General features: G+C 46.0%; 2 protein-coding genes across 2 annotated transcripts; both read left to right on the plus strand.

Annotated features, from left to right (window-relative positions):
* Positions 1–7,225: 7,225 nt before the first annotated feature.
* On the plus strand, positions 7,226–9,385 carry LOC112877305 (GDSL esterase/lipase At5g55050-like). The gene is made up of 5 exons (XM_025941556.1): positions 7,226–7,504; positions 7,929–8,065; positions 8,180–8,440; positions 8,554–8,806; positions 8,931–9,385. The coding sequence occupies exons 1-5, from the start codon at positions 7,240–7,242 to the stop codon at positions 9,152–9,154; spliced, it is 1,140 nt and encodes a 379-aa protein (XP_025797341.1). The 5' UTR covers positions 7,226–7,239; the 3' UTR covers positions 9,155–9,385.
* A 774-nt stretch (positions 9,386–10,159) lies between these two features.
* LOC112876186 (GDSL esterase/lipase At5g55050-like) lies at positions 10,160–12,824 on the plus strand. The gene is made up of 5 exons (XM_025940240.1): positions 10,160–10,428; positions 10,523–10,653; positions 11,530–11,772; positions 11,861–12,110; positions 12,214–12,824. Exons 1-5 carry the CDS (start codon positions 10,167–10,169, stop codon positions 12,432–12,434), a joined length of 1,107 nt encoding a protein of 368 aa, XP_025796025.1. The 5' UTR covers positions 10,160–10,166; the 3' UTR covers positions 12,435–12,824.
* Positions 12,825–14,005: the final 1,181 nt, after the last annotated feature.

The following is a 14,005-nucleotide window of genomic DNA, read 5'->3' on the forward strand; positions in this document are numbered from 1 at the left end:
GCGGCTGCGGCCAGCAAGTAACCAGTAGCTGGGAGCTGATATGGGCCGCATGTATTCTCGGGCTGGGGCATGGGTCGTCCCGTGAAGAAAAATCCAAACAACCAGGGCACTTGCGGCCCATATAAGCCATTTTCCATGAATTCCTTCATTTGGCGAATGGTATTGGTATTGTCAGAACTTCGAGCTGCTCAAACTCACCAATCTGAATGAGCTCGGCTCTGATACAAAAATCCAAACTACGATTCTTCAGCAGAACTCCATACTACAGTTAGGTTCTACCTTCGTGCTATATTCTGACAAAACTCGCAAAGTTTTACAAATGCATGATCCTCTAACAGAAAAAAAAACAATCCAAAATATGCTTTGTTGACAAGCGTCCGACGTATTTCCACAATGCTCTGCTCCTCTCGTTCCTGACTCATGAAATCAGCATGCCTGTATACCGCTAAGTTCAAGATTTTGTATCAATGGTCCAGCAATTTTCCAAGATCGAAACCGGCAGAGAATCACCATGAGACAAATAAAAACATGTGATTAACAATTCAATGAGACTGTTTGGAGGACGAGCTGTAAATAGAGTTCGTCGGAGTTCTCGAGCTGTTCTGTTCACCAATTGCATCCAAATCGAGTTCCAGAGTCCACAGTAGCGCTTGTTGGGCTTTCTGCACCGATGGCCCCTTCCTCGTTGAGTAACTTCGTCAGAACGAAGCTTCTTCATTCTTGTCTTCCTTGCCGCCGTCATCAGCAGGTGCAGCCAGCTTCAGGTTCAGGAGGCTTGCTACGCACGACGGTGGTCAATATCTGGGAGAATTTGCATGTGTAAGGACCAAACTTGCGATACAGGAACAGGAAAGATAGATATAAAAGCCACACAAAAACATGAAATGGTACTAGATACCGACATAGAGCATCAAAATTTAAAGAGGTTAGAAATCTGGTACTGCAGAACATATGAGTTGACGACTCTTTCAATCAGCACGTATCCTTGCGTAAGTGTTGGGCATCATCTCAAAGAGTTGATTTGCTTATTTGATCTGGCCTTCCCAAGACATTCTTTGTGTTCACTCTCCAATATTTTAAGCTCATTTCTCAGTTCAGCGAGACATCCTTCTTTGCCCTGTAGATATATCAAATGTAACTAGCATGTAAAATTAAACACACATACACAGCTGAAGAAATGCTAATAATTATGCTATCCAATCCACTAAAATTCACCCAAACAATGTTACATCTAAACATATAAAAAAACAAGAACTTACAAAAAAAAAGCAGAAGTATCTACCATATTATCATGTAGTGGTATAGAGCAACAGATCAGCATATTTTCCTAATGTGTAATATATGCTTATTAGTGATATTTCACAAGTGAACTTAAGGAGTAAGAGGAAGTACCCTTGAGAGGAGGTCTGATTGAGCACAGAACGCTCTCGGTTCAGCAGCATATGCTGCTCGGTCCAAGCAATGAATCTTAGATCCAGTGGCTGCGGCATCTTCTGGTATGACACGTCTACTCCCTCCATTCCAAATTGCAGTAACTAGTTTCATTTGAACGTCAGAATGAGAACGCATTGATTCGTGATGTTACTATTACTGGTCATGGCCAGCATGCAGGAAGGTCAACTAACAATTGGATCCTGGCTGTTCCCGGCGTCGGCCTCCAGATAATCAACTCCTGGTTCTCCCGTCGAACAACAGGAACTCGCATCCCAATTTATTCTTCTTCTGAACATCTGGAAAGATATCCAGCCAACAAATTAAATTTGATAACAACTGCAATCATCGTCTGTTGGTCAAGAACTGCTAACATATTTGTAATGCATTTTCTAAACAGAGCCAACTAGTCCGGTTTTCAGATATGTAGATACAGTTTGAGTGCCATTTCATTAATGTAAAGTACCGAATTTGAATGTCTTGGGACGAGAGCAGAGGTTATAAATCTAATCGCCTTCAGCAGCGTCAACAAGCATTTCGAAGGCAAGGGTGAAAAAACCGAAAGAGATCTGTATTACATCTACGTGTATTCATTTCACTATCTCCAAATGTTGAATGCTGGGCAGGCAGTCCATGTGCTCATCCGAACTTTTGACCGGAAAATCATTTCTCAGTCAACGGCTGCGTGATTCGCGAGTTCATTGCTTATTTATTTTATTTCCCCGAGAGATATGATCAAGCAACATGTAGTAAAATACACCGCCGGATCTTAAACTTGACTCAAGGTGTCATCCAGATCCCTAAAATTTTTAAAATGCATATTCAGATTCTTAAACTTGCTAATAGTATCACGTGAGGTCGCAGCTAAATCGAAAGTTATATAATTTGTTCAAATACAAAATATATACACGTAAAAAAATTATAAAAAAATTTACTTATACAAATATGTTCAAATACAAAAGATCGGTATAAAAATTTTACAGAAAAATGAAACTCATATGATAAAATTTGTAAAGAATAGAAAATAAAAATAATAAATTTTGGATGAAATATTGGAAAAAATATCGGGCATAAAGTTTTGAAACAAAAAATTGAAGAAAATTTTGAAACTATAATAGTTGAGCGCAAAATTTCAAAAATTAAAATTAGCTCCACATGTAAGTTCCATATCAACATAAATATTTCAGCTTTATAACTTAAAAATGGTAATTTGAACTTCACGTGACACAATGAGTAAGTTTGTGGATCTGAATGTGCATTTTGGAAGTTTAAGGACCTAGATGATACTACAAGCCAAGTTCGAGGACCGGCCATACATTTTACTCAGCAACATGCATGTTCCACGGTTGATAGGCGCACAAAATTATGTCACAATGAGAATGGAGAGGATGATGGCCTGCATGAGGGCTGTTGCACGACTAACTGAAATGGGGACTAGCCGTGGACGGCATCCATTTCATACTAGTTGGAAAGTAGTTGTATGCCCATATTGTCTCCAGATAATCATGAATGCGCAGTTCTTATCATCGTCCCATTTATATTCTGATATTCAACGTACCCTTATAAGTACATTGGTAAACATCAACAGCGTTGCAGGTCATCCTATCGCAAAGAGATAGTTATTGTTAGATAACTAGGCAATTTTCGGTATATTTTAATTCTAAATATTACTAGCAGTTTCATGATATAAATGAGTGATAATGTGTGAATAAGATATGTGCATGTGTTCATGTTATTCTCACTAATAAGCATGAACAAAGAATTAAACCAGAATAGGTTTAGTAGGTACCTGAAAGGTACTTGTTTGGTTTTGGTAATTGAGTGACAACTTAGGTGGACTAATAAGTGTTTATGTTGAGATACACAGGAGATTAGTCCACACAAAGACAATAGTATGAGCAACATGTGCCATGGAGGAGAAATGGCTAAGGGTTGATGCTATGCTCATATAGTGTGATCGAGGAGCTCATTGCATATGAGACATAACATGGAGTTATGTGACCAAAATGGAGAAGATCAAGACAAGGCTTAGCTTGATGGACCAGTTGCAATGGAGAAGGGCAAGTCAAGCCTCTGAAGCGAGGGACCGCGAGGTGGTGAAGCTTGGGCAAGATTTGGCGCCGATGGACCGAGGCAACGGTGAAGAGCGAGCAAGGTCAAGATCGATGGACCAAAGAGGTCATATGATGATATGGAGTGGATCATATCATTCAAGGAAGATCAAGCCAAGTGTTGACTTATGAAGATGATTAAAAGGTTTGATGGAATTTGGTGCTTGTGTGGCATCAACATTTGGGAAAATGAAATGAAATGCGCAAGGCAAAGGTATGACTTGTAGGGCATTTCATTTCACCGGTCAAAGGTTGTGTAGAGAAGTGCATGACCGGATTTAGGATAGATGGCCGTACTATCAAGAGGGGCAAACTTGTTTGCATATCGGTCATCTAGTGCCACTTGAGCGATCTAACATTGCAATGTTGTTAGGATCGAGTGGCGTGGTGAGATCAAGTGAAAATCTTTTGAAAATGATTGTGAAATGCTAACACACATGCACATGGTGTTGTTCACGTGGTGGTGTTGGCACATTTGCAAAGGAAAAAGAGTTGGAGTTGATGTTGATCAACTTTGGGAAGCAAGAAAGGTTTTTCGGTTTTCTCCAGAAATTAGGTTGTCTCTTGGAGTGGAATACTGCTTTGATCCATTGTGTTTTGGACCAAATATTCAGTTGGGTTGTGTAGCCCTCTGAATTAGCTTTCCATATAGTCCAAGATCACCTAATTTGGACATCGGAGCTAAGAGTTATGGCCGTTTTACCGAGGTACATTTCTGTTGAAAATAGACCTGCGGACGGTCCGCCAATGGGGGGCGGACGGTCCGCCGTTATCCCGGATGAGCTCTAACAGAGCCATTTTTGGCTCTGTTGGTGGTCCAAAATGAACTGCGGACGGTCCGGTCCTTGGGGGCGGACGGTCCGCCTTCTACTGAAAATTCTGGGACAGAAACACTACGGTTTCTGTGTGTGCTCACTTTTTGGACTGCGGGCAGTCCGCCCATGGGGAGCGGACAGTCCGCCGGTCACTTCCAGATTTGGTCAGAGACGTTTGCAAATCGGTTGGTTCGAAGTTTTGAACCGCGGACAGTCCTCCCCAGGGGCGCGGACAGTCCGCCCGGAGCTCTAACGGTCGACTCTGACACATAATAATTGCAGTTCTAGCCGTTGGTTTTGAATGGCGGACGGTCCGGTTTCTGTGAGGCGGACAGTCCGCGAAATATCTGTTTTCACGGGATTTGGGTGTAACGGCTAGTTTGGGGCCTCCCTCTATAAATAGAGGGTGTGGCCGGATATTTGAGGGTGCTGAGCACCTTGGGGACTTGGTGTCCATGTGTGAGAGTGCTTGAGAGCCCTCTACTCACTCTAACTTGATAGTGATCATCCGATTGAGTGAGAGAGCGATTCTAGTGCGATTGTTTTGAGAGATTGCATCGAGTGGCACTAGGTGATTGTGTTGCAAGCCTGTGTGCTTGTTACTCTTGGAGGTTACCACCTCCTAGACGGCTTGGTGGGAAGAGGCTCTGTTGAAGCCCGCAAGAAGATTGTATGGTGCTCCGGAGAAGAGATTGTGAGGGGTATTATGCTCACCCCGCGGGAGCTGCGAAGAGCAACTCTAGTTGAGCGAGACGTGAAGAGCAACAAGTGGTTCGTCCGGATCATGTGCTAGAGCTCGGTGTGAGCACTCCACGTTGGAGAGTGTGATTTGAGAGTCACCACTAGCAAGAGGATCGGCGGCAACCTTGGAGCTTGTCTCAACGGGGATTAGCTTGGTGGCAACCAAGTGAACCTTGGGATAAAAATCACCGTGTCAATCTTGTCTACTTTTCTCGGTGGTTTGCATTCTCCAAATCACAAGCCTTGTATTTACATTCATATATATCTTGTGCTTGTGTAGTTGCTCTCTAGTGTTTAGTTAGTTTGTGTAGCTTGCTAATCATCTTCTTGCTTGTGTAGCTAGAAGTAGAGATCATAGTGTAACTAGTTAGCTTGTGTAGTTTAATTAGTTGCTCTTGCTTAGATTGTGTAGCTAAGCAAGTTGAGCTCTTGAGTTTGTATTGTGTATCCTTGTCCTTGAGCATCTAGTGAGCTTAGGTTTGGCTTTGTGTTATTGCCCATTAGAATTGTGCAGGAGCTCCCCTTGTTTGTGAAGTACTAGTGCTTAGATTTGTGTGGCTTGGCATTAGAATTGTTAAGAGAGCTCTTACTAGCTTGGCACTCCATTTGCTTAGTGTAGGATGTTTTTGGAAGTGCCTTAGAGTCATAATTAGAGGGGTGAAGTCTTGACTAAGCGAATAGTTTCAATTCCGCATATGTTTCGGTTAGCCGGCGCAATTAGTTTTAGAAAGGACTATTCACCCCCCTCTAGTCCGCCATCTCGATCCTACGATACTCTAAGGCGGGACCAGTGCCGGGGGCACCGGTTGCGCCGTTACCAGCTGGAATAGACATGCTATTCGACTGGCCTTGCTCGAAGTAGCCGAACTATGTTGATGCAGGAAGAGGTTCGCAGTGCAGTCCCACGAACAGTCACGCCGGGAAGTAGACGAAGTAGTCGTTCAGGGAGCGAGCAGTCGCGTCAAGACGCTCCCCAAAAACCTGATTGCCCGCGTCCCGTGCAGGACCTTCAGCGAGCAGAGGTTCCGGAGCCCCTGCTCTCCCTAGAGCTGTGCGCGCAGTACTAGCTCTTTACTGCTCTTTACAGCAAAACGTCCTTCGCACCGCACCTGCACGTCACGTCCGGCACGCGCACCGCCTGTCCGGCTGGCCGCGCCTCGGCCACGGCCTCGGCCCGGCTCAGCGAGGCGAGCGAGCGCGCGCGCGTGTGGTTCACCGTCCTCCTCTTACCGGCTTCACAAGTGGTGTACACGAAGTCCACCCTTTAAGTCGGTTGAGATCCTCCTCAATTCCCGGTACAGAATTAAGCTATTGATTCCCTAACATTTAATAGTGGATTTTAAATTCTTTTAATGCATTGATTAGAATGAATGGGCCAAGCCCATAACTCCAACAGTTATTTAGCGAAATGCAACCATCGATTCTTAAGCTAAATTTTAGGACTATAAAACCATTCTCCACTGTTGCTTGAGTTACCATTACCATGCAATTTATAATATTTTTTCTACACATAAATTAAGGGATTATAGAGTTACTAGGAGACAAGTTAAAAGATAATCTTTTTTTTTGAAAGTTAGCAGGAGCACTGCTATGGCATATAAGAGGGAAGCAAGCAACAAAGTCTTGTTTGCTAAGTAATCCATTTAGAGGTTGTTTGCTAAGTTGTTCTGAGATTATTTGTCAATGAGATCAACTGTGAGACAACACTACTGTACTTACCAATACATTGTCGGAGAACATTTAGAAAATATTCTAATGAAAAATTAACATGCTGGCAAATGACTTGTTAGGCATTCATATACCTCGAATGCAGCATATAAGTTTGGTCCTACAAATTCTATTTTTGAAACTTTAGCACTGGCTTTACCTCCTAGATGGCCGGAACTCTTTGGCAGACTTGTATTGCAAACAGCACCTCTAAAATGGCAGTTCTGAGCAATTGTGCCATGCATTCTTCTATCTATCTGCGGGATCAACTGAAACCGACAGGGTACAGAAGTTAAAAAACCTTAGCGGAACGGAAGTCAACTAGCCGCGCGCACAGGCAAGATAGTCTGTATCTGCCACCGTCCTATCCCTCTATATATTCGTATAGGATCTCGCCAGATTATTGCTGTGCCTGAAACTCTTAACCTGCTGAAATGGCCCCCTCTCGCAAGAGCGCCACCACCATTATCGCCGCCTGTGGCCTTCTTCTTCTCTGCGCCAGCTTCATGGCCGAGCTGGTCCATGGGGAGCTGGTCCCGGCGCTGTACGTGCTGGGCGACTCGCAGGCGGACGCCGGGAACAACAACCACCTGGTGCTGTCGCCGCTCAGGGCCAACTTCCCGCGCAACGGCATCGACTACCCGGGGCAGCAGGCCACCGGCAGGTTCAGCAACGGCCTCAACTTCGTCGACTTCCTTGGTGCGTACTGCGTAGTAGCGTACACAAGCATTTGCATGCTAGTTTTGCTAGACATTCAACGACTTCATATATGCATCATTGCATCCGTGTTTGCTGATGATACCAGCACTCCGGTTTCTGAAAAATCTGGTGATGATGAGGAGATCCGCCTCTTGCTGAATTTGTATGGTGGCATATAGCTGGTTGGAGTTTTGACTAATGAGGTTCCTGGATTGGGTGATGAGCCTAAATGCGAGAGAATTTGTAGGGTGGCATACTGCTTTTGCATTGGTTCTTTTGGCTGCCACATTTGTGGTTAAAACTCGAGAGACAATGAGACATAAGCATTTCTGATCTACACACGATCCGACCTAGCTTAGCTGTCTTCTCTTAAAAAAATGAAAAAGAAAGTAAGAAACTATAACTTCTGCATCGTCCATTTCAGCTGGCAGTCTCGGGCTGGCCAGCCCTCTCCCATACCACTCCATCATCAGCAACGCCACGGCAGGGCGCCACTCCACGTTCCTAAAGGGCGTCAACTTCGCTTCCGGAGGTGCAGGAGTCTTGGACATCACAAACAAGGTTGTTAAACTAACTGAAAATCCTCACGCCAGAGAACCTCGCCAATAATAATGTTCCAGGATACTACATGACCTCGAGAATGAACAAAAAGTATCATGGTGCACGGATCTGCAGGGTCAGTGCTTCAGCTTCGACCACCAGGTCGAGCGCGACTATCTCAACGTGTACACAGACCTGGTGCGGCAGCTCGGCCGGCCTCAAGCAATGGCGCATCTCGCCAGGTCGGTGTTCACCGTGGCCATCGGCGGCAACGACATCATCCTCCGCGCCGCTCCCCCCACCGTCACCGTCGAGCTGCCGGCGGCAGAGCTGCAGGTCTTCCCTCCTCAGCCGTTCGTCGACCTGCTGGCGCGGACCTTGGAACGCCAGCTGCAGGTCTGTACACTGAACCTGCGTGCACACAGGAAAAGGCCAGCATGCAAATTCAGAAACCGATCGATGCGATGCTTCTCCCCAATAATGAACTCTGAACTTTCTGTGGGGTTCAGAGGCTGTACGAGCTCGGGATGCGCAGGCTTTTCCTCGTCGGCGCGGCGCCGATCGGGTGCCTGCCGGTGATGCGGGAGCTGAACCTGCTCACCAAGGAGTGCCACGCGGGCGCCAACGACATGGCCGCCCGGTACAACGCCGCGGCGGCCTCCCTGCTCCGCCGCATGAGCGAGCGGCACCCGGATTTCCGGTACGCCTTCTTCGACGTCCGCGCCGCGCTGATGCAGTACATCGACGAGCCTCAAGCAAACGGTACGCACACCAACTGATGAACGATCGATGCAAATTTGCTTCAAATGTTCAACCGATTTTGTGAACGTACAATTTGAGTAAGTTTTGTTTGATTCTTATTTCTCGCTGCGTGACACAACAACAGGCTACGCTGAGGTGAAGGCGGCGTGCTGCGGCCTCGGGGACAACAAGGCCATGTACCGGTGCGGCCGGGTGAGCTCCGTGTGCCCGGACAGGACGGACCACGTCTTCTGGGACCTCGTCCACCCGACGGAGACCACCGCGCGGAAGCTCACGGCCGTCGCCTTCGCCGGAGACGCGCCCTTGGTCTCGCCGATGAACGTGAGGCAGCTTTGTGCCATTTTGTAGCCGGCCTGTTGCAGGGCAAAAATGTTGGCATCGATCGTGTCCATTCGGTGCCATTTTTCGCGGATGGTTATTAATTAAGAAAGTGCGCTGCAAATACACACAACCTCCCAAACTACTTGTACGACAGCTGTACAAACACATTTCGACATTCGGAATACCTACGGTTCGTAAAATGCAACCGACCATATACTGAACGTTTGTTTTAAATAGAAAAAAAAGACCTTGAAATTATCTGAGAATGGAGTTGATACACACGTGTACCCAGACCAAACATTTATATGTATGCATCCTTCTCAGTATCAATTTCTCTGTTTCTTGCTGCAACGATGTCGCACGATTACACGCATCGATCACATTCCTACATCCACAAGATTAATTTGAGCCATAGTGGATAGAGTAGTTGTACTGTCACACCTCCATCACCATCATCAAGAGGTGGTTTCGAACTAATGGCGAAGACTTTCACAGGTGCAAACGCTAGCCGCCTTGGAGATTTTGCACGGCAGTGCGAGCGAGTAGAAAAGAAATCCGTGAAAGGGCTATATTGTAGTCTAGTCGTTACAAGAGTCTCAGTAGCACTTCAGGTTCCGGGTTCGACTCCCTATGAAAGCGAATTTTCTAAAATTTAACAGCGTTGTACTTTCAGTGGTAGACGACGTTCCCGTCGATAGCGAGGCGTCTGTGGTGACTTTGTCAATCTTAAAGATTTTATGGCTCAGTCTTCGAAGATGCTTATAGGCGTAGAATTTACGTAAGTGCGTTCTCAATGGTGAGTGGGCGTGCATTGTGAATCTTGAACCGTGTAATTAAAAAAGTAGAAAAGAAATCCAAAGTCAACCATCTCGACGCGCAGACGTGAGATATTCTGATTACGACAACGTGTCTCCCTCTCTCTCCTCTCGATGTGTATCAATCAATCAATACGCGCGCCGTACGTCTGATGATCTCTCACGCCGTATAAAACACGCGAAGCTACCACCTCTGTGCGCGACGCCATTGCCTGAAACTCTGGATGAAAATGGCTTCTCCTTGCAGGAGCACCACCACGATCTGCGGTGGCCTTCTTCTCCTCTTAGCTTTCGTGGCCGAGATGGTCCAGGGCGGCGCGTCAGCTCCGGCGCTGTACGTGCTCGGCGACTCGCTGGCGGACGTCGGCAACAACAACTACCTGGTGACGCCGTTCAGGGCGAACTTCCCCCACAACGGCGTCGACTACCCGGGACACCTTCCCACCGGCAGGTTCAGCAACGGCCACAACCTAGCAGACTTCATAGGTAGATCGAAAGCATGAGATGAATGATCTATCGCGATGACTTTCTAGATGTATGAAAGATAACACTAATTTGTGTGCTTCCAACATTGTTGCAGCTGCCAGTCTCGGTCTCCCCTCACCTCCAGCGTACCTTTCCATGGGCAACACCACTGGAAACTGCTCCCTGTTCCTGAACGGTGTTAACTTTGCTTCCGGGGGTGCAGGAGTCTTAGACGCCACAAACAAGGTTAGGTTGGAAATTAAACTCTTGTAACAAAAAACTGATCAATCTAATTATTTTTATTAATTTGAGGTTCATTTTAGAGTCCTCGTGTTATTTCTGATAATACACGCTCTACAAAGCAAAATATTGGACCATCCATTATGTAGACTTGACTATATTGGCCATAATAGTCATGTAATTTCCTTTTAATTATACATCTCTACCGGAATAAAATTAACCCAAAATAATCTCTAAATCAACATCAAAATTGCCTAGTCTAATTGCATATTTAATTTTTTAAACCAAGTCAACGGAGGAGACCCCTACGTAGCTTTAAGTTTTTATTTAATTCAGGTCCATTTTCAATTTACTCCATGAGAAGTCGAAACTAAGCGTACTAAATGCTAATCAAGTGATCTAACCACTAGACTAGAGACCCTTTCACTGTCTAGTTGTAATTTAAACATCCCTATTTTTAATATTAATATATTACTGCACTCATAGTTCCTTGATATCCTTCAGCTGGTGCAGATTGAAATTACTATTATGCTATTATAGTAACTATAAGATCATGTGATAGGACCAAGTAGAATTTAGGTTTTTAATAAAGTCCTAAACAATTTTTTTAATAAGATGTACAAATCTACTTTTAAAGAGTACTTTGATAGTAAAAGTGTATCACAATTGGATTATTACATCACAATATATGGGTAATGTGTAAAAATGAGAGAGAACAAGAATAAATAATTTTAATTAGGTGCGTGCGCTCTAAACTTATCCATAAATTGTTAATATTTTTGTCTCTTAAATTAGTAGCCCATATCGAAATACCGGATCACGTGTTGATGTTCCTAGAATGAGATGACAAAAAAGAGCTCGGTTTGCGGGAACATTTTACAGGGCCTGACAATTAGCTTCGACGAACAAATCGAGCGTGACTACACCACCGTTTACGGAGGACTGGTGCAGCAGCTCGGCCAGGCTCAGGCCTCAATCCACGTGGCGAGATCGATCTTCACCGTCGGCATCGGCGGCAACGACATAGCCGCCCGCGTATTGTCAGGCCCCAAAGATCAGCGGCAGATGAGCTCCGATCAGCAGTTCATCGCCTCGTTGGCGCAGTCCCTGAAACGCAAACTGCAGGTGCGCTGAGATTCGACAACCTGTATGTACTGTTCCGATCCACGTTCAGTTCTCTCATTCAGAAGAAACAAAATTGTGCGAATTTCAGAGGATGTACAAGCTGGGAATGCGCAGGCTGTTCTTCGTCGGCACCGGGCCGCTCGGGTGCTACCCGCTGCTGCGGCAGCGGAGCCTCGCCATGGAGTGCGACGCGGAGGCGAGCTCTCTGTCGATGCAGTACAGCGCCGCGGCGGCCACCATCCTGCGCGACATGAGCACGCGGCGCCCGGACTTCGAGTACTCCTCCTTCGACCAGTACACGGCGCTGCTGGGGTACATTCAGGAGCCAGAAGCGAATGGTAATAAGATGATGCATGGATCAACCGATGATCCTCCACACAAGCTAGCTAGCTGATTCGCAGCGACTTGGTGGGCTAATCCGGTGTGACCTCTTGGTGACAGGCTTTGCTGAAGCGAAAGCGGCGTGCTGTGCTCTGGGGAACGGCACTGCCTTGTTGATATGCACACCGGCGAACGCTCTCTGCGCCGACAGGGCGAGCCATGTCTTTTGGGACGGCGCCCATCTCACGGAGGTCACCACGGAGAAGCTGGTGGCGGTCGCCTTCAACGGGTCCGCGCCGCTGGTTTCGCCGGTGAATTTGAAGCAGCTCAGTGCCCCGTAGGTCAAAAGGGTACTATATCTCCATCCTTTGCAACGGTACACAGCCAGCAAGACAGCTATTACGTGATTGGAAAGTCAAAGTGTTAGATAAATTGGTGGCTACTACCATTTTTTACTATGGGTTAACAGCTGCGTTAGATAATGATCAATATGTTAGTTAGACATGAACAAATTGTTGGGCAGACCGGAACTAGAAACATGGCCCAGTAAGGAAAAGAGATAGGTTTATTGGGCCAGCACAGTTGTTGGGCTGAAATGGATAAGCTCTGAGACTAGGTCGAGCAATCTTTTTAATATTTTGCACCTTTCACCAAGTGGCCTAACCTTTACTATTTGTAGCTTGACCTTGATTATTTTGCTCAGGTCGATCAAAACTGGCAGCACGTATTAATTCGAGTGTGATTTAAGAGTGGCTCGCCATCGCTTCTGTTGACCAATACGACGCGGTGTCGATTGCTGTACGTTGTGCAGAAAAGAGCGGTCTTGATGAATCTTTTTTCTCACAGGTGTGGATTTGGAGTTCCATTGCTGTAAAAGAAAAATCCAGGGACTTCTTTTCATATATACCCGCAGCCTTGCTAGATCCTAACAGTTTGCATCTCAACTCACTTGCATCGATCCAAACGGCAAACAGGAAACTCATAAAGTTGTCGGTCCCAAAGCCGTTTTCTGGCTGCGCAGTGCGGATGCAAAGCGACGTATCGCCTAGAAGCCTCTTGTCCGATCCATGGCCTCATCAGAGAACTGAAATGTGAACTCCACCGTACCGGAGAAACGAGCTGAGGCGGCCACTAGCTCGATCTCTTGCGAATCGAGAAGACAGATGGTGTCCACTCCACCACATAAGCTGCAACTGCAAAGATAAGGGGTGGTTGTAGTTGGTGCTCAACACACGTTGTCACGTCAACAGCTGGCTATTGATTCGATGATGCACAAATATGCATGCGCGCGCGTTGCAACGGGAGAGATAAAAAAAAGTCATAAAATTCTAGCCCGATAAATACCATCAAAGTTTGGAAATGTACTTTATTTGAAATACGTACGAAGATACACTTGACTTCACATGAGTGTACACCAAGTTCCAAAGTCTTTCACCAAATAAACTGCTTAGAGTCGTCAAAATCTCTGATCTTGTAGGTTCACGTACCGCTCTTTATTTTGAACATCCAAACATCCTAATTATTTTGGTGAAAGAAAATGTCTTGTTTATTACTACATAGGTATGACATCACGGGTATTGCGCCCGGCTGATTTATTTGCGGCAGAACTGACTATGACATTGCTTGCTCCTGCATATCTAAACATGGACATGGTGATGTTTGATTGCTCTTGCACGTGATGGCCGAGTGGCTATGGCTTATAATTAGTACTGCTGGCAACGGCAACTAAGCAGCACGCAGCATGCGGCAAAGTAGCAAGCACACAAAGCGGCGGTAGCAGAAATTAACGCGCATGGTGCCGCATGCGTCGGTGTGCACGCGAGGTGAGCAGCGTTGCAGACGCAGGCAGCAGCGAGCGCGGGAAGAACAACGCAACTTCGTCTCCTACTCAGCGAGAATCTTGTGCCCGTTT

Source organism: Panicum hallii, chromosome 9 (genome assembly GCF_002211085.1).
Source record: "Panicum hallii strain FIL2 chromosome 9, PHallii_v3.1, whole genome shotgun sequence".
Taxonomy (NCBI): domain Eukaryota; kingdom Viridiplantae; phylum Streptophyta; class Magnoliopsida; order Poales; family Poaceae; genus Panicum; species Panicum hallii.

Bases quoted from the DNA above. Each gene is read 5' to 3' on its own strand.
- LOC112877305 (XM_025941556.1), top strand. From the start codon at position 7,240: ATGGCCCCCTCTCGCAAGAGCGCCACCACCATTATCGCCGCCTGTGGC. The intron at 7,505-7,928 runs GTGCGTACTGCG...CGTCCATTTCAG, and splicing joins CAACTTCGTCGACTTCCTTG to CTGGCAGTCTCGGGCTGGCC. The intron at 8,441-8,553 runs GTCTGTACACTG...TGTGGGGTTCAG, and splicing joins CCTTGGAACGCCAGCTGCAG to AGGCTGTACGAGCTCGGGAT.
- LOC112876186 (XM_025940240.1), top strand. From the start codon at position 10,167: ATGAAAATGGCTTCTCCTTGCAGGAGCACCACCACGATCTGCGGTGGC. The intron at 10,429-10,522 runs GTAGATCGAAAG...ACATTGTTGCAG, and splicing joins CAACCTAGCAGACTTCATAG to CTGCCAGTCTCGGTCTCCCC. The intron at 10,654-11,529 runs GTTAGGTTGGAA...AACATTTTACAG, and splicing joins TCTTAGACGCCACAAACAAG to GGCCTGACAATTAGCTTCGA.